The sequence below is a fragment of the Podarcis bocagei genome (genome assembly GCF_964188305.1).
Source record: "Podarcis bocagei genome assembly, chromosome: Z".
NCBI lineage: Eukaryota > Metazoa > Chordata > Lepidosauria > Squamata > Lacertidae > Podarcis > Podarcis bocagei.
In genome coordinates this window covers 45903422-45930247 of record NC_138140.1, presented here as the reverse complement: position 1 = coordinate 45930247, position 26826 = coordinate 45903422, and the positions used below count along the sequence as shown (strand labels likewise).

At 46.3% G+C, this 26826-nt stretch overlaps 1 protein-coding gene across 1 annotated transcript; it reads left to right on the top strand.

The window, feature by feature from the left end:
- The first annotated feature begins 4991 nt into the window (after positions 1-4991).
- Positions 4992-22242, top strand: FMR1NB (FMR1 neighbor). Its single transcript, XM_081179563.1, has 7 exons — positions 4992-5019; positions 5504-5552; positions 7028-7105; positions 9896-10009; positions 13013-13153; positions 18984-19077; positions 22071-22242. The coding sequence occupies exons 3-7, from the start codon at positions 7039-7041 to the stop codon at positions 22222-22224; spliced, it is 570 nt and encodes a 189-aa protein (XP_081035689.1). The 5' UTR covers positions 4992-5019; positions 5504-5552; positions 7028-7038; the 3' UTR covers positions 22225-22242.
- Positions 22243-26826: the final 4584 nt, after the last annotated feature.

The following is a 26826-nucleotide window of genomic DNA, read 5'->3' as shown; positions in this document are numbered from 1 at the left end:
ACCCTTCCCCTCTGCAGGGAGGCGGGACCGATTCAGATGGTCCGCCCCCACCACTTAATGGATCCAAATGGTTTCCAGAGAGTGGTAGGGGATGTTTTATCCCATGTTGATGGCCTTTCAGCTGATTCCCTGGTGGCCCGCTGGAATGCGGAGTTAACCAGGGCTATTGACTGTTTGGCTCCGAAGCGCCCTCTCCGATTGCATGGAGCCCGGACAGCCCCGTGGTTTTGCACGGATCTGAGGGCAATGAAACAATCGTTGAGACGGCTAGAGCGCCGTTGGCGGATAACCCATTCTGAATCTGACCGGACACGGGTTAGAGCTCAATGTTGAGCCTACAAAGTGGCGATAGCGACGGCGAAGAAGACTTTTTTCACCGCCTCTATTGCATCTGCGGAAAACAGCAGCAGGAGACTTTTTCAGGTGGTTCGCAATTTAGTGGAACCACCTGCTCCATCAGGGCCCAGTAGGGGCCACATGATCTCCTGCAATGACTTTGCAAAGTTTTTTGCAGATAAAGTCACTCAGATTCAGGAAGAGGTAGACGCCACCGTGGGAGCAGGGCCGGGGCGGGAGAGTGCTAGAGTCCTGTCTAGTCAAGTTGTGTGGGATCAATTCCAATCTGTTACCCCCGAGGATGTGGACAGGCTGCTTGGACGAGTGAAACCAACCACTTGTCTCCTTGATCCTTGCCCATCCTGGCTTATAAAAGCTAGCCGGGAAGGACTGGGCGATGGGCTTCGTGGGGTGGTGAATGCTTCCCTCTGTGAGGGAGCCTTCCCAGACTCGCTGAAAGAGGCGGTTATTAAACCGCTTCTTAAAAAAACATCTTTAAATGCGGCCACGATAGCCAACTATCGCCCAGTCTCAAATCTTCCATTCTTGGGCAAGGTGATTGAGCGAGTGGTTGCTGAACAACTCCAGGCACGCCTGGAAGAAGCAGACCATTTGGATCCTATCCATTCGGGATTCAGGCCTCATCATGGGACTGAAACTGCCTTGGTCGCGCTGGTTGATGATCTCTGATGGGCAAGGGACAAAGGTGAGAGCTGTTTCCTAGTTCTGCTGGATCTCTCAGCGGCTTTTGATACCATCGACCATAACATCCTTCTGGACCGTCTTGAGGGGCTGGGAGCTGGGGACACTGTTATACAGTGGTTCCACTCCTTCCTCCTGGGCCGTGTTCAGAAAGTGGTGGTGGGGGATGAGTGTTCCGACCCCTGGGCCCTCACTTGTGGGGTGCCTCAGGGTTCTGTCCTCTCCCCCATGCTTTTCAACATCTACATGAAGCCACTGGGAGAGATCATCAGGGGATTTGGGCTGGGTGTTCATCAGTATGCGGATGATACCCAGCTCTACCTCTCTTTCAAATCAGAACCAGTGAAGGCAGTGAAGGTCCTGTGTGAGTGTCTGGAGGCGGTTGGAGGTTGGATGGTGGCTAACAGATTGAGGTTGAATCCTGACAAGACAGAAGTACTGTTTTGTGGGGACAGGAGGCGGGCAGGTGTCGAGGATTCCCTGGTCCTGAATGGGGTAACTGTGCCCCTGAAGGACCAGGTGCGCAGCCTGGGAGTCATTTTGGACTCACAGCTGTCCATGGAGGCACAGGTCAAATCTGTATCCAGGGCAGCTGTTTACCAGCTCCATCTGGTATGCAGGCTGAGACCTTATCTGCCTGCGGACTGCCTCGCCAGAGTGGTGCATGCTCTGGTTATCTCCCGCTTGGATTTCTGCAATGCGCTCTACGTGGGGCTACCTTTGAAGGTGAGCCGGAAACTACAACTAATCCAGAACGCGGCAGCTAGACTGGTGACTTGGAGCGGCCGCAGAGACCACATAACACCGGTCTTGAAAGACCTACATTGGCTCCCAGTACGTTTCCGGCACAATTCAAAGTGTTGGTGCTGACCTTTAAAGCCCTAAACTGCCTTGGTCCAGTTTATCTGAAGGAGCGTCTCCACCCCCATTGTTCTACCCGGACACTGAGGTCCAGCACCGAGGGCCTTCTGGCGGTTCCCTCACTGCGAGAAGCCAAGTTACAGGGAACCAGGCAGAGGGCCTTCTCGGTAGTGGCGCCTTCCCTGTGGAACACCCTCCCACCAGATGTCAAAGAGAACAACAACTACCAGGCTTTTAGAAGACATCTGAAGGCAGCCCTGTTTCGGGAAGCTTTTAATGTTTGATGTATTATAGTATTTTTATGTTCTTTTGGAGGCCGCCCAGAGTGGCTGGGGAAGCCCAGCCAGATGGGCGGGGTATAAATAATTTATTATTATTATTATTATTATTATTATTATTATTATTATTATTATTATTATTATTATTATTATTATTATTATTATTACAAGTACAGTCCACCTATACCAACCCAAAAAACATTGTGTTCTCTTGTTATTGAATGGAAGCTATTTATCTGCCCTCTTTTCCTCCTCTGTTCTTTGCTCAGTCACTCCATTTTGAATCTTCCTTTCAAAACAACCATGCCTGTTTTGAGAAAACTTCAGAGATTTAGGAACTGGAGTGCAATCATTTGATCTCTTTGCTGTTCCTCCATACTCCAAGCACTTCTCATTTGCACAGCCCTGGTTTCTCTCCCTGACTATAAATATTCTTGATTAATAACAGTAAAATGCTCAAATTTTAGTTTTCGTGACTGCTCCCAATACTGACTTCCCAGTGATAATGAAAACAGCTACATTATAATGGAATGTCTGTCCTTTTTCCATTCTCTTCATTATATACTGTGGCTCGCTTTAAAGCAGCAAAGTGGACAGGAGTACAACATTTGAGTCAGATTTTTTCTCTCCTTGTTTTCCTTCTCTAAAAACTTGGTGCGTCTTTTGGTCAGGTGCGTCCTATGGAGCGAAAAATACAGTGTCTGCCACCGGCGCTCTAGCTGTCTCAGCGATTGTTTCATTGCCCTCAGATCCGTGGAAAACCACGGGGCTGTCCGGGCTCCATGCAATCGGAGAGGGTGCTTTGGAGCCAAACAGTCAATAGCCCTGCTTAATCCTCAGGATGAAGTTGTTCATCTTGTCTCTTTCCCTACCATTCCTTACGTTGTGATGAAAAGAAACACTTTTTATCCTTTAAATTATCTTCACAATTGCTTTAAGTGGTTTGGCCTATCCCAAAATGAGAGGCTGCAAAACAAGAAAGGAATGAAGTCTTGTGGCCAATAGTGCTTCTGAAACTCAAGGTGTCTGTCTTTTATCTGCGCAAAGATCACACCTATACCTGTGTCACTAGCAGAGTGACACAGCAGAGCTTCAGAATCTTTGCCCTTTTCTGTTTTCAGAGTTGACAGTGGAAAAATCTTTTTGCTCACACAGTTCAAAGTAAATTGTTTTATTGCCTCAAGTCAACCTGACAATTATTCACACTATACGCATGTAGTTAAGAGATCCTGGTACATCATAAAGAGGTTGTAGTCAAATTAGTAAAGAGACTCAAAACTGGAGAAAGCTCCTCACTTCTGAAATCCAAGGCCACAATTTGCTGGCTACTGAATGCAGCCTTGGCCTTATACCCGCCAACGCATGTATGCATTATCTGGAGGATTTAGGGTTGGATTAGTTGTGCCAGAAGCCTATAGCCTTGAGCTGTTTCAAGAGGCCTATCACACAGCTGGTATCCTAATCTTGAACAGAAATCAGATACAGAAGAATGGTAAATTGAGACACAACCCAAGGACATATCCCCAAATTACACAAAAGCAAAAGTGCCACGTTAATATTCCTGATTCTGAGCTTCGGATGGCCGGGGGGGGGGGGGGAGTGGTGGCAGAAGAGAAGCTTCAGCCACTTAACACCTTGAGTTCTTCTCAACCTCTTGGTTGTAAGAGGTTCTTCCACTTTTTCCCAGTGAAAGTAACACAACCTTAGGCACTTTTTGCCCCTTCCTAGCTAGCGATCACTAGGAGCTTGTTCTGTTTCATTTCTCTCATATCCCTGGCTATGTAATGTTACATTTTCTTGATCCCAAGTCATGGTGGTGCATGACAAATGCCTAAGATATGGTTACCAGATGTCCTCATTTCTCGGGCACAGTCCCTGGATTTACAAATCTGTCCCCGGACAAAATCTGTCCCCGGAATGTCCCCAGATTTCATTTAATGTCCCCGGATTTATATTTTAAGTGTTGTAGATTAATTAGTAGGGAATGAATGTTGTGTGATTGGTTCAACGACACAAGACACATCATATGGGGACTTCTGGTGAGGCAAAATGGCGGGCGCCACGGCAGCGAGCAGCTCCTGAAGCCAGCCAGAGCCAACTGCACTACCAGGCTGGTTCTGGGCTGCTGAAACTGCTGCTGCTCCACCACTGCTGAGGTGGAACCAGAGACGCTTGGCACGTCAACTGGGGGAACCGTTGAAACCCCCCAACCCAAATTGAGCCAGGAGCAAGAGCACCCAGCCACCCGGCTGACTGCCCAGCGGTGCTCTGGGGCCACAGAAACCCTGGAGCCGACGCAGGGAGAAGGAGGAGAGGAGAAGGAAGAGAGAGAAAGAGGAAGGAGAAAAAAGGGGAGAGCCCTGACCTGGCTGCGCCGCTGCCGCTGCTAAGGAGGAGAGCCCTGGGAGGGCAAGGACACGTGGCCGAGCCCAGGCCTGACCCGAGCCTACTCCATGGCAGCTAGTGCTCCAAGAGAAGCAGGCCGGGGCCCAGAGGAAGGCCACGTGACAGAGGAGATCACAGAAGAGATTACCGGTACTTCTTTTTTTAAAAAAAAAACAATAACTTTTTTTAATAACTTTTTTTTCTCTTCTTGGATTCTTTGAAAAAAATCTGGTAACCTTTTAAAAGTCATTTGAGACCTTAAAGGCTTGTGGCATAATTTCATTCAACAACAAATCATGATCTTTAAAATATTCAAACTGGTTAAAATAGCCACCTCTCTGGAAGTCATTACCAAGCGTGTAAGTCATAATAGAGATCCCCATAGCTACAGCACTGAACCATTTCCTTAAAGAGTCTGCAAGTTGACAAGTGTGCAGTGACCTCAAAATACAGAAATGTATGTAACTTCAGTTGAGCCATAGGACAATTGATTCTTTTCTAAAAGCTAGAAAGGGTGGCTGGAGATCTCTCAGTAGCTAAGGTTAAATGAATCTACTTTAACCTTACTGTGAGTTTTATTTATCAGTTTTATCATAACCCTGTATTAGGTTAGGTGATTTGTTTCTTCTCCATCCATGTCTCTGCAGTTAGTATGAATTAGGATGCCCTTAGTTTGCTCAGTAATATTAAGGTCCTGCACCCCAGTTTAAAGTAAGCAAGATTTGCACTGTTCTCTGGAAAGTTAAGATCTGCACTAAAGGTTTCTACCATTGGGAATGTCCCATTTCTGGCCAAAAGTCAATCAGGGTTTGCTGGTTAAACCCAGAGCTGATTTGATGCATCAATTTAATTTGATTAACATATTACTAACGTTGAAGTGAGAGGCTACTAGGGCAGCAGATTAAACATTTTTTTAAATATATATATATATAAACTTTCAGAAACTACAGGTGGTGAGCATTATCAGACCTACCTCCCTAACACCTGCAGGTAGTGGGCACCATCCTGACACATGAGGTAATATTTTTGGGTATCTGCTGGGACGTGTTATTTATTTAAAGACAAAATTATGGGGAGAGTCTGCTTGTTTTACTTAGGTGAGAATCTATGCAAATTCAATCTAGCTGCTTGAGTAAAGTTCAGTCAGCTAAGATTTCTTCAATCAGGTGGCAGCATGATTTTTGTTATTCACCTTTGTTGCCTATTTTATTCTATTGAGCTCAGACCACTGTACTTAGATGCACCCCGATACATTCTCAAAACCCCCCTGTTGAGTGCAATGCCTGAGAGAGGAAGACTGGCCCAAGGCCACCCACTGTAAACTTGGTTATCTTCCCCAGCTAAGTCTAAACTAAAGATGTGGAGCCTGGGGCCCTCCAGGTGTTGTTGGGCTCCAGTTGCATTGCAGAGGGTTGGGCTAGATGACTCTTGTGGTCCCTTCCAACTCTACAATTCTAAGTTCCCACCAGCCCCAAGCCACCATGGCAAATGGTCATGAATGATGGGAGTTCAAGAGCAACTGGAGGGCCACAGGTTCCTCAAACCTGGTCTTAACTCATAACTGCCACACTAACTCACCCTCATCCAACCTTCATCCAATGACCCTTTCATGGTCTGAAATGAAATTTATGGAGTTGAGAGATTTGCTGGACTCAGTAGCATCAACTGAGTTGGCAAGTGCCTGGAGTGAGTCAGCGGTAAAGCACACAAAGCAAGTGGAGTTAACTCTTTATCAGCAAAAACAGGATCTCCACAGGAGTGCCAGTCCTAATGAGCACAGCAACTCCTTTTTGGTACGGCTTGCCCCCATGAAGCAGTTGCGGAGACTGAAGGTCCCCACCTTCCCACAGCTGCCTAAGTCCCCACCTCTCCAGGATTTCCCCCAAGGAATGCAAGACTGAATCTGTGTGATGCTAACCTTGTCCACACTCTACATGCCTCTCTTGGTTCTGCGGTACAAGGAGGGAGGGGAGCTTGTTGCAGCAGGAAGGGGAAACACCTGTGACTCTTCACCAGCCAGACTCATCTCTGCTTCTTGGCCTCCCTCCTCTCCTACTTCAACTTCCGTTTCTGATTCTGGACTTCTCTCTGCCATAGACTCTCCCAGCTCACTAAACCCTGTTACCTCTTCAGCTTCTGATGTCTCCTCTTCCCAGTCTACTCCCTCTTCTCCCTCTGACCACTCCATCATCCCACCATCAATCCCTCTGCTCTCAGCCTTCTTCCCTTGGGGGTTCCCCAGCTAGTTCCTCCCACCAATCCTCTGCACCCAACCAGTCCCTGACATCAAGTGTGATTCTACAAAGTGTTTTTTTAACATGTGGAATTGATCTGGGGTTCCCATGCAAAATGATTGTGTTGCCCCATGCAAAAGTGATCCAAGTAAGACAAGACTTTTGAGTCTTCTTCCCTCAATAAGCAGGTGAAGGGTTGCTGGAGTTTACATTATTTGTTTTTCATTGCAGAAGTAATACTGATGATGATCTCTGTGACCCAGATTTTAGCAAAATGCTTGTGTGTATTGTATCATGCTGTTGGCCCAAGTGAGTATTTTAAAGAGTAGTTCTTAAACACAAGATAGCTTGCAATGTTTGACAATAGAGGAATTGCTTGGGGAAAATTATAAGGCTACCAACTTTTAAAATTCAAGGTGTTGTGTGTGGGGGTTTTTTTAATAGAATGGCTAGGCACTAGTTGACCATATCCAATCTGTACTCTAGTTGTATGTATCTGTTGATCTAAATGGCATGTGGGCAAACTGGTAGCCTGGATTAGTTCTTATCCCCCAATCAATTTCTTCTTCTCCCTCTCCCTACTACTCCCATCACTGCTTTGAAAAGTGCCATCACTCAGTGGTGAAGTATACATGCTTTGAATACAGTAGGTATCAATTCAATCCATAGTCCAGGGAACGTATTGCCTATGTGCTTAAATAGGACCACTAGGCTTCAAAGGTTGGCCTACTGGGTCATTTTCAGCTAACAATACCCAACTTTCCTAAGCTGAGAAATGAATTGAGAGCCCTAGCACTTGTCTAAAGCTGTAAACAGCTGCTGCAAGTCCTGAGCTAGCTCAAAAGTAGCCAGCATGTTTCATTCTGTCAGTTGTTGGATTCCAGCTTCCATTAGTCCAATGCAATTTTGCAAATACTCAGGATTATATACCGGCATCCAGCTCACAAATGCATCCAGGCACCAGTTTAGGACCTCCTGATTTGAGATGTTACAGAGAAATGGAACTGAGTGACATCTTGCCAGAAACCTTCCAATGACCTCCACAGCAGCTTCATGTAGATATTAAATAGTGTTGGAAACAAAATTGTGGTACCCAACAACTCCTAGGGGTCCAAGGCACCATCAGTCAATACTTTTCAATGGAACAGACCCTGTAAGTAGTAGTGAAGCCACCGCAAAACAAACTACGAACTCACTGAAAGCAGACATACACTGTGGTCTGTGGTATCTCAACCCACTGAGTCATCTAGGGGAGTCAACAGGTTCATGGTGCTTCTGTCTTTCACCCAAATGTCACCCATCCGATCAAGATCAAGGCTGATTCTATGCCCAAACTGGCCCTGAACCTGAACTGGAGTATATCAAGATAACCAGTTTCAACCAAGAGCGGAAGCACCACCTCCTGGGTCCAGGCCCCAGGGTGGTTTTTTCCCTACATCACTGAAGACACACCACTTTACTCTCAACAGCCAGCAAGAGCAGCACTCAAGTCCATATGAAGCAGATAATTTTGCCCTTGCAGATTTTCCTTTACAGCCTAGGACCTACGGGACCGCCTCTCCCGGTATGCCCCACGGAGGACCTTAAGGTCCATAAATAGCAACACCCTAGAGGTCCCGGGCCCTAAGGAAGTTAGATTAGCCGCAACCAGAGCCAGGGCCTTTTCAACACTGGCCTGGTGGAATGCTCTGTCTCATGAGACCAGGGCCCTGCAGGATCTGATTTCTTTCTGCAGGGCCTGTAAAACAGAGTTCTCCCACCTGGCCTTTGGCTTGAAATCAATTTGATTCCCTCCCCCTCTTTCTTTTTTCCTTTCTTCTCCTGTGATGAGGCTGCATTTTAATGTTTAAATGTTATATTTTAATCTTGTTTTTTAAGTTGTATTTCAATCAACTTGTTTTTATTATTGGTTGTTAGCCACCCTGAGCCTGGTCTTGGCTGGGGAGGGTGGGGTATAAATTATTATTATTATTATTATTATTATTATTATTATTATTATTATTATTATTATTATTATTATTTTCCACGGTAGGCATCTGATGGCTCCAAGACTGGGTTAATGAGGGTAAATCATTGCCACTTCCATTGCATAATAGCTTTTCTAAGTGGTACATGGGTTGCCAAGTAGGCTGTTTTCTCCATACTAACCACCACACAGGCAAGATTATGTGCTCTTCCATGTGTACAGTCTCCTTCAGAGCAAAACTTATACGCCTTGTATGCAATTGTCTCCAGCTGCCTGGAACTCCTTAGTAAATCGGGTGGTTGCCTAACTTCCGCAGCACCAGAGAGGACATTTGGGTGCAGTTGTGTCTATGGCCTGCCATGCCTCACCATTCCACAGGGAGACTAGGACCTTGGCAGAATTGCCTTCCGGAAAATCTCTTGCAGCATTCAGGAATCCATCAGCTTCCACACATCTCTAGGAGTGCACCAGATGGTCTCTGATCCTCATGGGATAGCAGCAATTACCCTCCCAAAACCAGTGCTACCTTTGTGGAGCACTGAGTATCTGGGAAGACATAGTTGGGTCAGGTTGATTTTTCCCAGCTAACCTATTCAGGACTTGGCAATACAGTGGTACCTTGGTTGTCAAACTGCTTGGCTCCCGAACAAATCGGCTCCCGAACGCCACAAACTCAGAAGTAGTGTTCTGGTTTGCAGACGTTTCTTGGAAGCTGAACATTTGATGTGGCTTCCGCTTGAGTGCAGGAAGCTCCTGCAGCCAATCAGAAGCCACACCTTGGTTTTCGAACAGTTCTGGGAGTCAAACGGACTCCCGGAATGGATTAAGTTGGACAACCAAGGTACCACTGTATGTGCCAGATTGGCTCCTTCATATACTTACAAAGCATGGGTGAGTGAGATTTTATTTTGAACTGACCTGATATTCTCCAACCACCACTAAGACAGAGGGCATAGTACTCAGTCCATCAGTTACCTGAAGAACAGGGGATCAGAAGCTGAGTGGGGGAAAGTGTTTTGATTGGGGCGGGGGGGGGGGGAGAGAGTTTAAGTGGGAAAACTGTATTATGGTACTTAAATGAATTTTCCCCTTGAGTTGCCGTGCAGGAGTTTGAATTGTCCTGTGTTTTTCAGGTTCTGCATTTCCGACCTTGGATGATTTAAATGAAACTGAAGTTGCTCCCCCTGAGCCAAGGACGAAAGTACAGATCGTATCTGAACAGCTGGTGACCTTTTTCAACCCAGTGAGTAAGTGCTGTTGTAGCATCATTTTTCATTGCCCCCTCTTCAAGTCCTTGAGAGGATTAGAAATGTTTGTTACTGTGGTCCTTCAGTGAAAGGTCTCTTTGTTGAGCTATATTGAGGGGTGTTGTTCTATGAAGAGTGCCACGTTTCATGTTTGGAAAAGGAAATAAAAAGGGGTTGTCCAAAGGAATTAACCCCCCATTTCCTCTCATATTGCAGCTGCACATGGATCACCCATACTGGTTTGTAAGCATCTTAGAATAATAGAATTGTAGAGTTGGAAGGGACCATGAAGGTCGTCTTATTTGAGAAGCCCTCAAAGCCCTCCTGATGCATAGGACTAGTTTGAGCTGTTCTTTGGATGGGTTGAGATGCTCCCAATGCAGAATTAATGGTAGGTATCAAATGTTTGCATAGTGCTGTATCTAGTAACCCAACAATGTATTGACAGCAAAAGAAAAAAGTCAAGGCAGCAGTAGCTGCTGTTGTTGTTTGTTACCCACCCTTCACCCTAAGATCCCAGAGAATGTTACAACAATTGAAAACACAACATAAAAACAGTTTGTTTTCAACTTGCAAAGAGAGAAGAGGGGACCATCTTAAAAAGAGACATCTCAAGTGTCAAATGTCAGGGTAAAAAGGGGCATCTTTAGCATTCACTAAAAGCCTCAAAGTGAAGAATCCAGACACACTTCTGGTGGGAGGGGATTCCACAACTTAAGGGCTGCCACAGAGAATAAGCTTTCCTAGGCTGCCGCCACCTGAAGGTAGTGGAACAACCAAAAGGACTTAGAGATACATGTGGATATTCACAGACATGTACATAGTTATCCAGTGGTGGTCCTGCTCAGAGTATACCCATTGAAATTAAAGGACTTAGTCTCCTTATGTTTGATGGTTTTACACTGAGTAGGACTTGTATACAATCCATAAATCCAGTGCTGGGCAGGCCAATAAAGCAGGGTTTTCCTTTCTCTCCCATTCATGCCATACTCCAAGAGCATAGGGGTTGGGTCAAGCAGGCTAATGGAGCACAAGGCAAGCCTTGCTCCTCCTCCTGCTGAGCTGTGGTGCATGGATCCCCAGCATGCTGCACATGTGCTTGCAGGTGTCCACAGCAGACTTCCCTGGTGCCTGCAGGGCTCCATCCCCCCTCTAAAATTAATCTTGCAACAATCCTTCCTTAGCCAATGGAATGCTTTTCACCCACCCCCAGTTTGATTGTGGCAAGGAGGCAATTTCAAGTGAGTAACGGCTGGGGGCTGGATAGGGGAGCTGCTGCACGTGTGTGTCGTGCCCATGACCATTTCTCTTTGCTTACAAATGTGCCCACAGACTCCCGAAAGGTCGGCAACACTTGCTGCAGTGGCTGGATGCTGAAGAAGTTGAAGGAGAAGAAGGGCGACCCTGCTTTCGGTTCCCTCTTTTTCTCCCACTAGTGGATTTCAGAATCAGTTTGCTGTGCAGTGTAGGGGCTGCTTTTTACAAACGAAGCAATTGCAAAGCCCCATTAAGTACCTTTGCAAACCGCTTAGAGACTATTGTAGTTAAGTGGTATATAAATTGTTTAAATAAATGAAAGAAGGGCCTTGCACAGATCTTGCTGCATGGCTCTTTTGCTTTTTGGCGGCAGTGTTGCTGTTTCCACCAAAAGCAGAAGCAGACTTCAAAGTGGCACTTGGAAATAATCAGCTCATTAGTGTGTGGAGATTGCCCAGTTTGTTCCAACCTTCAAAGGAAAAAGGCCCTCCTGAATCTTATTCAGATACTCCAAAGCAAAAGGCTCAATCAAAAACATACTTTCAAAACCACCACGTTGATGCCTGACCCCTCTGTGTCTTTCTGTGCTTTCCCCCCTGCTACTATTCCTTTCCTCCCTTGCATGGAGTTGATGCATAAGTGAGAAGGAACTCTCAGCAAATTTCCAATAAAACATAATATCACCCATTTGCATATCCCCCCTGGAAAAAGGAAACATGTCTCATAGAAAGAGGACACTGAGCTAATTTGTATGCATAGATCAGGGCTGGGAAACCTCTAGTCCTCTGGTCATTGCTAAACTGCATATCCCATTAGTCCCACCCAGCATAGTCTAGGCTGCTCAGAGTTGTAGTCCAGCAACATCTGGGGTGGGTGGGTGAAAGGTTCTTCACTCCTGATATAGATACAAAAATGGATTCAGAACCATCTTTCCCATAGGGCTTAGTGGTGCGTCACGCCAGGGCGCCGGCCTCTCAGGGGCACCCTAGCAAGTGGGGGAGCTGTGTGGCTTTGCCGATGACCTCCCCTTTCCCTGCATGCCTGCCAGCTGTGCCCCACCAACCATATGGCTGGCGGGCGCGCAGCTAGCCTCCCAAGCCTCTGCGGGGATTGCTCTCCTCCCAAGGAGGCTTGGGAGGGGCGCAACTTCACTCCCAAGCCTCTGCGGGGTTCGCTCTTCCACAGCGGCATGGGGGAGAGTTGCGCTCCCCCCCCCCAGATGGCTGGCAGTGCACAGCTATGGCCACCCCAACACTATCCATGGTAATTTGGGGGTGCTGGGCAGATATTTGCACCCCGGCACCGCATCTGCTAAAGACGGCCCTGCATCGATTCAAGCCATAGTAATTCTAATGTTGGACCCACTGAAATGAATGGACATGACTAATTTAGGTCCACTCATTTCAATAGGTCTGCTCTGTATGGAATTCTCTTGGATACCCTGTAATTGGGGAAGATGGTGACCAGGAGAACTTCATGCCTGCTCAGTCACCTGCCCAGGTGTTGTCACTCACTGTTGACGGGTGACTCTAAGAACCCTCTTGCTCTCTCTTCTTAGGGTCTTTTGTCTTTAAACCAGACTTGGACTGAAGAGACCTAAAGGACTGTTCTTCTCTTTAAAGTGGAACACATGGCCACCCTAAATGGAAGCAGTGATCTGGAATAACTTTGCCTTGTGCCTCAGTGTGTACACGTTTAAACTGGGCTTGGAACTGAAATCTTGCATTTCTGCTTCATTTCCCAAAGCGTGTCGACCCAAAACAAATCAGGCAGTGGTGCCTTGCCAAGCTGGGGAAAAGAGCAACAAGTCGTCGTGTCTGGAACACAAGTGCTGCTTCTCGTCTAAAAAGCATGTTCAGCTGGACTGCTACACTCCACTCAAAGACCGTAAGTGGCATTCTGCCTCCAGGGCTCTTCCACTTGTTCTGCAAAGCTGGACACACATAGTTTCTTATGCCTACACTGCCACCTTCAGCCAAGACCTTGTTGCTGCTTTTCCCAAGTGGCACAGCAGAGTAGTATAGATACAGGGTCAGGTTTGTAAGCAGTAGTGGCTTCTAGTGTCCCTTGGGATTAGTTGGGGCAGAAGCCAGCAGTAGGTGAAGTCAGAGCCAATGACAAGCAGAGCCAACTCGCTCTGATTACCCCACCCCACATTCCTCCATTCAAGGGATAACAATGAAACTCGTGGGGAGGAAGATGAAAATGCATTGCCAACCCCTGGATTGGTTGTAATCAAGGAGGCAGGCAGGTGGGGGATGGCTGAGAGCAGCTCAGCTTCAAGGGGCAGTTCCCCACTTGCCCTACTTAATGGACTAGCCTCCACTGCTTGCAGGTCTGTGTTGAGGACTTACATAATGCACCAGGAAGCTCTCAAATGAGCATGAGGGGCCATAGCTCGGAACATAGGATTGTCACACAGTAGGTCCCAGGTTATATCTCTCTCCTTGCCAGTTAAGTAAAAATCTCAGTTAGCCGATCTGGGAAATATTTCTGTCTGAGAAGTCATACCAGTCAGAGCAAACAGTGTTGGACTAGACCAGGTTAAGTGTTGTGCTGTACCAGTTGTTGCTGGGCTACAATTCCTTCATTCCATCATCCGTAACAACAACTAGAAGGCGACAGGTCCTGCACCCTTTGACTTCACAGAGTAGTCATCTGTTTCATTTTACATCAGTGCACACAGATATTGTGGCTCCCATTGTGTCTTGGAGTGCATCTTAAAATGGTTCTTCAAAATTCAGTGTGCTTCTCCTGTAGAGTTTATTTTCCATCCAGTTTGTCTGTTTGTACAGCGGTTTTGGTACTTGAATGCTTCAGGGTGTGCAGCATATGTCAATAAACAACACGTGCTTATAGTCCACAAAGCACACGCTGTGTGCATTCTAACAATCTGTTGACAAAACACAAACCCTTCACAGGCCTCTAAGACTCCAGCATCTCACAAATTATTGGGTTACCTCCTGCAATGGGTAATTGGCAATTTTATTGCCCTGTTCAATCGTCTGATTCTTCACTTCGCTGAACATGTTTGCTATTTTCCCCTGCCAGTTTTGAGAACAGTGGGAGGCAAGGCCTGTTGCTTTCATGTGGTCTTCCTGGACGCTTCTGGGTGGCCTCTTGGAAAGAAAGCTGCCAGGCTAGGTGGACCTTAGGGCTGATCCAGCAGGATTTCCATCACAGTTATATTTACAACAAATGTAGATCAGGAGCCAACAAAAACCCCTCTGCAGCTAGTTTCACATGTTTGGAGTCTTTGAGTTTGTTTGTTTTCTCAGACAGGCAGCCTCTCTTCTTCTGATGCCACATGACAAACTGCTTTTGCAACTTAAAAGGGAATAATTTTTATTTTACTTATTTGCAATGTTTATATGCCAGCAACATTATAGGGGGGAAAATATTATGGCAGTGAACTGCATAAAATCAACAATACAGCCATTCCTGTACCTTAGCTGTCAACTTTCAGATTTGAAAAAAAGGGATCAGCAGCCTCGAAAATAAGGGATCAGCAGCCTCACTTGTCCAGGGGACAGTCTACGGGATATCTAACAATCCGGGATAGCAGCGGGAAGCAGCGGGAAACAGCGCTGGAATAAGGGAATTTCCCGCAAAAAAGGGAAGGTTGACAGCTATGTCCTGTACAGGGATAGCCTTACATTGTAGTCTGTGTAGAGGTATCTGAAGAAGTGTGCATGCACACGAAAGCTCATACCAAGAACTAACTTAGTTGGTCTTTAAGGTGCTACTGGAAGGAATTTTTTTATTTTGACTATGGCAGACCAACACGGCTACCTATCTACCATTGTAGTCCAGGCATTGGTAACCTCAAGGCTGGATTACTGCAGTGCACACTATGTGGGGCTGCCTTTGGGCCTGATTAGGGAGCTACAGTCAGTGCAGAATGTGACTGCCAGACTGCTGATGGGAGAATGTGGCCAACATGTGAGACCATTGTTAAAGCATCTGCACTGGTTGTCCATCTGCTTCCAAAATAGATTCAAGTATATAGAGTTTTACCGTATATAATCAAGTATAAGCTGACTTTTTCAGCACATTTTTATGCTGAAAAAGCCCCCCTTGGCTTATACTCAAGTGAGGGTCCTTTCAGGCTGCTCCTTCCTCCTCCTCCACCTTTGCCGCTGTTGGCGTTGGCAGAGGAGGAACAAGCAGCCTGAAAGCAGCCCTTTTGTTCTTCCTCTGCCGCTGCCACCACCACCAGGTTTGTGGTGTGGTAAACCAGCTTATACTCGAGTCAATAAGTTTTCCCAGTTTTTTGTGGTAAAGTTAGGTGCCTCGGCTTATATTCGGGTTGGCTTATACTCAAGTATATATGCTAATTCACAAAGCACTGAAAATTTTAGGGACCTTAGGGAACACCTGAACCTTCCTATCCCAGGACAATCACTGAGATCATCTGCAGCCATGTTGGTGGTGCTTCCCCAAGTTGGCAAGGCTTATTTGCCAACAACAAGACCTAATCCCTGAGTGTCATTGGTCCAGCATTATGGAATAGTCTGCCAACAGAGATTCGGCAGGCACCTTCTGTTTTCAGTTTTAAATGCCTGCTGAAAACTTTCCTATTCCAATAGGCTTATGCAGGCAATTAAGGCTGCATCTCTCCATAATAGCTAGCTGATTTCTGATTTCAGAATTTTAATGTGGTTTTTATTGTAGGGTTTTACGTATAACTGTTGCAAACCGCTCTGATACTTTGTATGAAATAAAATTGCATTCATAAAGCAAGTCCCAAACTCGTTGCAAATCAGTAGAGCAGATTAATGCATCAACATAGCTTGATCGCCCAAGGGAAGCCTGAGTAAACAGGTGCATGTTAAGCAGGTGTCGAAACAGTGGGTGCTTATTGGAATTGCATTCCAAAGAGAAGGCTCTGGCTTTATTCTATTTAATTTATTTTTACTCAGACAAATTATATATTACTTAAGCACAATTGTCTCTAAGTAGCATACGTCAAACTCAACAGTGCAATAAATATATAAAACCAGTTTAAAACTATAAAATCAGATCTGACTGTTAAAAGGCCTGCTGGAATAAAAAGTGATCATAAGATGAACCTCAGGAGCATATGGCAATGCTAACAGCATTGAAATATCTCAGCAGAGGTGCAGAATGTAAAGCATTCCCAGAGATAACCTGGTCTTCAAGTTGTTCCATAGAAAGACCTTAAATTTGGCCCAGTATCATATTTGCAGCCTCTGCAACTCCTTCAGCACAGATGTTTTGCCCTGTGAATGAGGTACCTCCTCCAACAACCTGGCAGCAGCCTTCTCCAGCTCAACTATAATGGATGCCCCACAAATAATGCAATGCTGTGATACATTCTGGAGGTTACAGATGCCTGGACTTCTGCAATTAAACAAGCCCAATCCAGAGCTGCCAGGAAGGGCTTCAGCTCAGTGTAGGACATCTGCTTTGCATGCAGGATGTCCCTGGTTTGATATCCAGGTAAGGCTGGGAAAGATTCCCTGGAGTGCCTCTGCCAGTCAGTGCAGACAATACTGAGCTAGATGGACCAATTCAGTACAAAGGCAGCTTCCTATATTCCTTAACAGCCATAGGCAGTCATAGCCAATGTAGTTACTTGTGTGTCCAATGACAAAGATTCAGCCAGGAGTGCACCCCAAAATGTTCAAATTCATATTGTGATAAGGCAACCTTCCCCAACTAGGTGGCCTCAAAATGCTGCTAGGCTCTAACCCTAACCCTAACCCTAACCCTAACCCTAACCCTAACCCTAACCCTAACCCTAAACCCTAACCCTAACCCTAACCCTAACCCTGACCCTGACCCTAACGCTAAACCCTAATCCTAACCCTAAACCCTAACCCTAACCCTAACCCTACTACCCTAACATACCTCACAGGGTAGTTATGAGGGCCAACTGGGTGTTTATGCCATCTTGCAGGGCTGCCAACTTGAATAAAATATTGTGGGGGGCCAGGTAAGCACCACCCTGCATAATCAATCACATGACACGGTGCACACACACCATTTGAATGGCAATGCCTATCAACTTTGCAGGAGACCAGCCCAGGGGTGGAGCTTCATGCTCCAGCACCAGGGGGTGGAGAGCAGGCAGGGGCGGGGCTGGCATACGTCACGCGGTGGGGCGCGTCACCTGCAGGGGCGGGCCGCGCATCCTGGGGACATGGCGCGCCATCTGCAGAGGCATGGCATGCGCCCTGGGGGCGTGGCACACTGCCCGAAGGGGCGTGGTGCGCATCCTGGGGGTGGGGCACACCACCTGCAGGGGCATGGCACCCAGTGCAGGGGGGCGGGCAGCTGCGATGGCTCCCTACTGGGATCACGCTGCCGGGGGCAGTGCACTCCCCCCGCACTCCTCTTCCTCCGCCAGTGGACCAGCCCCTGAAATATTTTATTGTGGGGGGTGGAGCACCCACGGCCCCTAGGAGTTGGCTCCTATGCCACCTTGACCGCCTCTGAAAAAAGGTAATAATGAAAAATACTGGCATAAAAGGACATATTAATCATAATAAAAAAGACCTACCCACATGATGCTGACACAATACCCTGCATGAATGCTGTGCAATAGAATGTACTTTCACCCAATTATTTGTTTGCTTGTGTTGCAACACAAAAAATCTCTAATAAAACTAATTTTTTAAAGGGATATTAACTGTAAAGTAATTGTTCATTCCCCTCCTATAGGGAATACTCCCCCCAAGACACTTCCCTATCTAACACTCAATTTAAAATGAATGCCTTATCACAGCTTCCCCTAGCCTGCTGCCCTCCAATAGCTCTAACTCCCATCAGTTTTGACCCCAGGCCAGGCATTTGGGGGCTGATAGGAATGACAGCACTTTAGCTGTTACACCACAATGGTTCTCCTATGTTTCTGTGATAGCACAGGAGTGTTGGTTTACATCAGAGCAGTTTGAACTCAGGGTTGCATCCCAGAAATAAACTTTTCCCACTAACCATGTAACTGCGGTACAAAACTTAAGATCCTCTATACAGGTGCAGCGAAATGAAGTGGTAGAAGTCCAGAGGCAGGAGTGTGGACATTACCATGTTAGACTGCCTGTGAAGGAACATATATTTGTTTTAAATCTAACCCACATTAAAAACAAAACAAATCTGAGAGGTAGAGCTTCTATCTCACTCCTGTGCTAGCTTTCTAGCTGCAGAGACTTGACTGCAACAAGAAAGGAGTTGGGAAAGATCATGGCACCCAAAACATCACCATTCTGTAGTGATTTTAAAAAAGGGTGTTTGTGTCCCAGGACAGTTGCAGGGTATGCTTCATAACTTGGATAGAAGGTGAACAAAGTGTGTAGTAGTTGCAGTATGTAGGAGGAGGAGATGCAAGACGTTACCATGGAGTGGTTTATGTGCAAGAGGGGTTGCACAAAAGGAGGGGAAAGGAGGCATGGGAGTGAAGGCATGTACAAAGGGGTATAAAGCAGAGCTGCAGAGTAGAAAAGGGAAGTGGCTTCAGAAATCAGGTTGAGCTTAAGTAGTTGCATGGGGTGGGAGGTGGAAGCTCCAAGGGGTTAATGTGGGGAAAATGGCAGGGGTGGTGGTGGAGCAAACAGGAGCACAGCTCCTAGTGTACTATAGACATCCACGTGCTTTGGAGATTATTTATTGCAGATGCGGCCATGAAGCAAAGCTGACTCATTACTAGGTTGTAGGACAGTTACAAGCCAAGCTGATGTTGATTGAACTGTAACAGGCCCTCAACAGATCCTGCGGATGCTTGGTGCCGGGATAGGAGGACTGATCCTTCTTGCATGTCTTCCATGTTGCTGTTTTATTGTGGAGAGGAGGTAAGAGATACTTCCTCCTGTGTAAAAGCACAGCTGCATTATGGGACACTTCGGCACTCTCACAGTAAAATGCAGTGGAGTGGAGGGAGCAGAGGTGCCGACTCCTAGGGGCCAAACCTTTTTGGATGCCCTCAACATTTGCTTGTGAGGGACACCCCCCCAATGTTAAAAAAAAGGTCATGTCAGGTTGGAGGAGCCAGGAACAGAATGGCAATGTGGCCTTAGTGGCTGGGTCATCCTCCTCCTTCTCCTGGTGGCAGTAGCAGCAGCAGCAGCAGCAGCCACGAACCATTGAAGCCACCACATTCCTGGCTCCTCCAAGCTGGTGTGATGTCCTGACATGATATCATCACATATGGGATGTTGGGCCCCCCACCACACTTGCAAGTTGGTGTCTCTAAGATAGAGTCCCTCCATCTCCAACTCAGCGGCAGAGCACATCCAAAAGGCCCCACGTCCAGTCTCTGACATCTCCATTAAAGGGACCAGGAAGCAGGAGATGATAAGACACATTTCCACCCCATAACTAGAAGATCCACCTTGATCACTGTGACCTCCTGATGGGACATTTCTGGAGGCTACCCATGCCCCAGAGATTAGATTGGCCTTCACTTTAGTGTGGCAGGCCCTGCCCTGTGGAATTTCCTCACAGAGCTACAATTCCTAGCAACCTGAACGAAGTACAATTTCCAGAATTTGAAGGGGGGAGTGGGCCACCATTTGCTTTATATGATTGCTGAATGTGCTTTAAACATATGGTATGGGTGTGGCCACTGACCATCAGGGTAGACAATAGGCAGGCCAACAGTCTGATCTGGGGTACCGTAACTTCCCTATGTTCCCCCACAAATTTTTAGCATAAAGTTGCTCAGCTATCGAGTTATTTGCCATGAAAAATAAATTGCCCTGCCTGGGCATATGGAACCACACACACTCAGGCATTATTCCTCTCCGCTCGCCAGATGGTTATTTGTTGAAAGTTTGCACACATGGACCTCCTGCATAGAATCTTTGCATTTACAATTTCCTCTGCTCTCAGCACCCAATGCTGAAAGTGCGGATAGCCAAGCAGAGCCACTGGCACATCTCCAAACAAGAGACTAGAATTAGCAAAGAATGGTCTGCTAAGATAAGCCCTGGGAAATGAATGTGTGAGAGATGGGATTCATATCAATGCTGAAGTGATTTGCCCAGGAAGGGCTGTGTGGAGTGGATGGACTGCTGCTATTGCTAGGAATATTATTGGATGTTGCTTAAAAAGGCCTTTTTTAAAAAGAAGAAGAAGAAAGCAAGCAAGCAAAAAAGGCCATAATTAACTAGATGTTGAACCATTTTAATCTCTAGCACACCCTCATTGAAATGTTTGAATACATCAAAAGAAGCAAAACTGTAAGGAAGCATTATCTTTTCTAGTTTCAAGATGGCACCTCTTTTGGCATAGGGTTCCAGTGAGTTGTTTCAACACATCTGCAAGAGTGTAACATACATTGGGAAATTACCAAAGCTGTATGTGGGTCTTTCATCTGCAGGTGCATTGCACAAGTAAAGAATTTCTCACCTGTTGCTGCTGCACTTGGCTTTTTGAAAGCTAAATTGGACATGACGGATTGGCGTGCCTTCCTTGTTCTTATATAAAGGAGAGGATTTAGGGGGATAGGGCTTACTGCAGCGTTGGGGGACTTGTAGCCTTCCAGAGGATGTTGGACTCCAGCATCCCTGACCATTGGCCATGCTAATTGGGGCTGATGGGGGGGGGTTGAAGTACAACATCTGGAAGCCCACATGCTACCCACTCCTGGTTTACTGGAACTGAGCTGGGGATGGAGAAAAATGGACAGAGCAAATAGACTAGGGTGGAAGGAAGCAGCAAAACCCCTCTCTCACACCTTCCTATAACTGTTGCAATCATCTGAATTTCTCTTGCTTTGAGTGAGATTAAAAAGGTAAAGGGACCCCTGACCATTAGGTCCAGTCGTGGCTGACTCTGGGGTTGCGGCGCTCATCTCGCTTTACTGGCCGAGGGAGCCGGCATACAGCTTCCGGGTCATGTGGCCAGCATGGCTAAGCCGCTTCTGGCGAACCAGAGCAGTGCACGGAAACGCTGTTTACCTTCCCGCCGGAGCGGTACCTATTTATCTACTTGCACTTTGACGTGCTTTCGAACTGCTAGGTGGGCAGGAGCAGGGACCAAGCAACGGGAGCTCACCCCGTTGCGGGGATTCGAACCGCTGACCTTCTGATCAGAACGTCCTAGGCTCAGTGGTTTAACCCACAGCGCCATCCGCGTCCCTTTTGAGTGAGATTACTGGTTCTTAAATTCAGTGCTTCTACTCTGACCTGCAGTAGCTCAGGTCTCAGGCAGGGATCCTTCCCTTCACTTGCTACCATGAATGCATAACGTCCCAGGTTTGATCCCTGATATCACCCTGTTAAAAGATCAGATAGGAAGGGAAGGGAAAGATGCCTGCCTGAGCTCTGTCGAGTTATCGCCAGTCAGTGCTGAAACTGGAAAATAGTCTTACCTGGTATAAGACTTGGGGCAGATCTATACTCATGGTTTTTAATGTTAAGGAAGAGTTAAGGAATGTTTCGATAACATAAATGGACACATGACTTCCTACTTTTTACATTAATAATGACCTTGTCTTTTTATAGCTTAATTTTTAATCATTTTATGCTGCTACATTGGTGAAACACTGCTCACATATCCCCCCAGAGGGCATAACAGAGCAACCAGTGACCACCAGCAGGGAAAGAAACAGCATTTTGGAAAATGGTGTGGCTGGGTATTACTTACATTTGATAAAAATGTTAAATAGCAAGTGACATTTTAGAACAACATATCTAATATCGTTCTGATACGGGAAAATAACATTGAACAGGTCAGTATAGCTGCAGCCCTGGTTTATTACCCTTCCCACCATTAAATGTACCTGGAATCTGCCAGGAAATGCACAATATCCTCATTGAAGTGTTTTTTTGTGGCATTTCAGCCCATGTTTTAATGCATTACGAAGAGGCCCCAAAGGAGATGATTCTGAAGAAGACAGTGGTGATGAGAGTGATGAAAGCAGTGATAGCCATTCTTCATCATCCGTCCAAGATGATGTTGAGAAACAAACGAGCAAGAAGGAAAAGGGCAAATAAACCACTCACTACTATTTGTCCAACTTTTGTATGTGTGTTTTGTATTCATATCCTTGACCTCTCCATTTTTTCAGTGCTCACAGCAGCTTATATAAAATCACAACGCACACACACATAACGCAAAGAATTAAAAAAAGATTATAACACAATCCAGCACCAAAAGTAAAGAAAAAAGCAATACAATAATTAAGCAGGAGGACAAGTGCAAGAGAAAAGATAAGTTTGAGTCTTGAAAGCTAAAAGGAAACAGGAGTAAAGTTAATCAAATTCTGGGGGCCAGAGTGGGTCAAGGTCGAAAAGGCCCTGCTCATGTAACTTAATGTTACCAGATGTCCCCGTTTCCCAGGGACAGTGCCTGGATTTACAAATCAGTCCTGGACAAAATCCATTGAAGTTGAAAAGTGTCCCCAGATTCATGGAAAAGAATCTGGTAACCTTAATGTAACTACCAGCCTCCCACCTATAGGAGAGGATATATGGAGCCAAGCCTCTAATGATGGACTCAGTGAATGAGCAAGTTCATATGAGAGAAGACAGTCCTTTGGATAAACTGGTCCCACACCATTTTAGGGCAGCTCCCCCTAAACAGTCCTCCCCTAAAACAGCTCCCATCTTGCATGCAGAAGGGTCCCAGGTTCAAGCCAGTTCAAAAGAATTTCAGTGGAGATGGGAAAAGATGATTACTAAAGACTCCAGAGAGATTACTGCCAGTCAGAGAAGGCAGTATTGGATTGGATGGGAGGCATAGTCTGACTCAGTTGAAGGCAGCTTCCTATGATCAACAGCAGACATTGAGGTGTCCCAGGAGCAAGAACGTAAGAAGAGCCTTAGTGGATGAGGCCAGCATCCAATATCTCCTCCAGCATCTTGTTCCCACACTGGTCACCCAGGTGCATGTGTTTCTGATGGTGTTTTTGTACTTTAGCCAGAGATGAGGACCTTTTACAAGAATGCCTCAGACAGTCTTTTAAACAAGCAGCCACAAGATGGTGGTATAAGCAAACAATTTTCCATTGCTTTTCCCTTTCCTCAGGAAGTTGCTGTGCATGTGACGATCCCATTTAAAATGAAGAAGCTTCTTAGAAACATGAACTGGTTTTTGTTTCATTTTTTAAAAATTAGCATTGTGTATCAGTTCCTAAGAAGGCAGATACTAGGATGCAAAGCTACTCAAACCACTCAGTAATAAAGGCTCTGTATAAGATGAGGGTATGGTGGCAAGGCTTACTCAGTTTTGCAAGGGCATTTTGGGAGCCACAGTCGAACAACACCTGGGAGCAGGGCTGGATTTAGGTTTGATGAGGCCCTAAGCTACTGAAGGTAATGGGGCCCTTTATATAATCCAGCTGTCCTTTGTCAACAACAAATTATCACTGTTTTTTGTGTTGAATATATGCTATATGGTAATTTATGGACCTAATAGGTATCTAAAGTCATTTGCATGTAACAAATAGGAGCCTACACAACACAAACACTGTTGCTGTATGTAGGTTTTATTTTATTTGTTTTTTAACTTATATTTGGGAAATCTACATCCAGTTTTTTCCCCTTTAAATTTTTTTGAGGCCCCCAAGAGAGTGGGCCCCAAAGCTATAGCTTATTTAGCTTATACATAAATCTGGCACTGCCTGGGAGGCTCCACGTTCATTGCCTCTACTATATAGCATTATTCCTTAGATAGCTTAGTTGGCTAGAGCAGTGTTTCCCAAACTTTTTTGGGCAACGGCACACCTGTTTACTGAAAAAAAATCTCGCGGCACACCACCATTAAAGCCCCGCCCCGTGACGTCAGCGCGCAGCGTCACGCCGGGAGGGACGCACGAAAGTGAAAGTTTTTTCCCTCCCCCCTCAGTCCCTCGCTCGGAATTCAGCTCATTTGGGGCATCGCTCCGGCTGCTCCCTCTCCCGCCGCGCAGGAGCGATGCCTCTCTCTGGCTCTCCCTCCGCGCAGGCTGAGGGAGGGAGGGAGGTGCGCGTGTGACCCGTCTCTGCTGGGAGACCAAACCCAGCGAGGCAGAGTCGCGCGGAGGCGCCCAGGCAGCGCTGCCGGCTGCGAGGAGGAGCGCCAGGCAGCAGCAGGAGGCGCGGCCTCTCCTCGCCGCCGCCGCCCCGCCTCTCGCCGCCCGACTCGCCCGCCTCCCTCCAGGCATCTCGCGGCACACCAGCCGATGTCTCACGGCACACTCGTGTGCCGCGGAACACCGGTTGGGAAACACTGGGCTAGAGCATGGTGCTGATTATGCCAAGGTTGCAGGTTTGATCCTTGTATGGGACAGCTGCATATTCCTGCATTGCAGAGGGTTGGAACAGATGACCCTCAGGGGCCCCTTTGAACTCTACAATTCTAAGAAACTATGGAAGTACAGTGGTACCTTGGGTTACATACGCTTCAGGTTACAGATTCCGCTAAGCCAGAAATAGTGCTGCAGGTTAAGAACTTTGCTTCAGGATGAGAACAGAAATTGTGCTCCGGCGAAGCGGCGGCAGCAGGAGTCCCCATTAGCTAAAGTGGTGCTTCAGATTAAGAACAGTTTCAGGTTAAGAATGGACTTTTGGAACAAATTAAGTACTTAACCCGAAGGTACCACTGTATAGACCTGGATTTGTGGCTTAGGTAGGACATATTTTAGTGGTTGGTTTTATTGGAGAATTTCTATACTGCCTGTCTGCTAAAGTGGTCCCTAGGCTGCATTATAATATGTGTACTACTAAGTGAAGATGATGTAAAGTCCCTAAAATTAAGAGGGCATCATCCCACCAATGTTGCACACAATGGAGTCCAGTTTAACACAACAGAAAAGTTAAAACATGTCCTTAAAGCTCCCCTGTTGAATTCCAAGAGGCATCTCTTGAATCTCCGGAGAGTGCTCAGTCAGTGCTGGTTATGTAGTTAACCAGCTAACCGAGTGTGAGCTTCATCTTTCTGACCTCTTTACAGTGCCATACTGAGAACATACCACTCAACAGTCCCGAACTGAGCGGGACATCATGGATTCACAGAAACCGCAAATGTTTCTGTTTGAATTCCGGAGTGTCCTGTTTCTGCTGCCTTGCCTCTGCCTCTGCCACGGCCTCCACCACTGATGCCACGGCCTCTGTGGCTGCACACCCAGAGCACTATCTTGTGCATGATGTCTCAGAAGTAAGTCCCACTGCATTGAACATAGTTTTCCATAGTAGAAGTTGGTATAGCTGGTGTGAGGAGCAGGTGTCCCTCTAGATGTCACTGAACTATCAAGCCTAAGATTAGTCACCATACATAGCTAGAAGGCTGCAATCCACTTGATGGGGCACAAGTTTGTGCCAACCTGCTTTAAGTATAGTCTATTTGGTGTCAGATTCCTGTGGGGAGTGGAAAACCTATGGCCTTCCAGATGTTGCTGAACAACAACTCCCAACAGCAAGCATGGCCAATCACCAGGGATGATGGGACTTGTAGTTTAGCAACATCAGGGGCAGGTGTTGAATGTTCCCCACACTCATTGAATACATAGGACTGTAGCCATAAGAGTGTTCAAAAAAACTTTGCATCCATTTTCTCAGTGGAGATGCAAAGCTTGGTCTCAAACATGAGCCTCGCCTAGGCCACTGTAGGCAAGTGGCTTTTCTCCCTCCTGGGTTCATTGAAGCTGCTCTGAGCTTCTTGGGGAAAAGGTTGGGGGTACAAACGAGATAACAAAACAAAATAATCCTGCTCCAGTCTTCTGTGTCATTGTGATTGCAGCTGTATTTAGCAAGACAGCTCTCTGCTATTTAAACATGCTTCTCAAGTTCATAAATTTGAGGCCTACAACCACAATGAATACTGTTAATTTTAGCATGTAAGACCCACGATTACTAGTACAGCAGCATCTTCAAGAATAACTCTTTGACTTAATAACTGTGTAGTATTCTTGTCTTATGTCTGGTTTCTTGTATCTGTGTCTCTCTCTCTCCATAGGAGAGCTTTCAGCAAGCTGTGTTTTAGGTCAAGAGTTCATTTTGTAATGAACTGAGGAAATGTTATACATGCATTTCACTTTTTCTCTATGCATGGGGGGGGGAATACACAGGAAACTGCCTTATATTAGGGCATAGGGAAATACTAACACAGGATTTCCTACTCTGACAGGCAGCAGCTCTTTCTAGCAAAAGTCCCCTCACCATCATCTGCTGCCTATTCCCCCCTTTTTTTGTTTCAGTTGAGGAGGCATTTGCTGTGAAGCAAAAATCAATCCCCATTAAACCTGTCTCGTTTACAGCGGCAGGAGGGTTAGATGTTGTAACATTTGGGACTTTTTAGTTTGGGGGGGAAAAAGGTGAGCAAGAAGTGACAGAAGTTTATAAAATTAGGGAGAAAGTGGGTGGCTAAAAGTTTGTCTCCCTCTTTCATAACACTAGAACCCACAGACAACGAAGCTGAATGTTGGAAGATTCAGGATGGATTAAAGGACAGACTTCTATTGAAGCACCACAGAGTTAAACTATGAATCTCACTCTCAAAGGAAGCAGTGATGGCCACCAACTTGGATGGCTTGAAAAGAGCTCTGGCTACAAAGGCTATGTTCTGCCTTCCACAGCCAGGGGCAGTAATACTTCTGAATACCTGCTGGTGGAAACCAC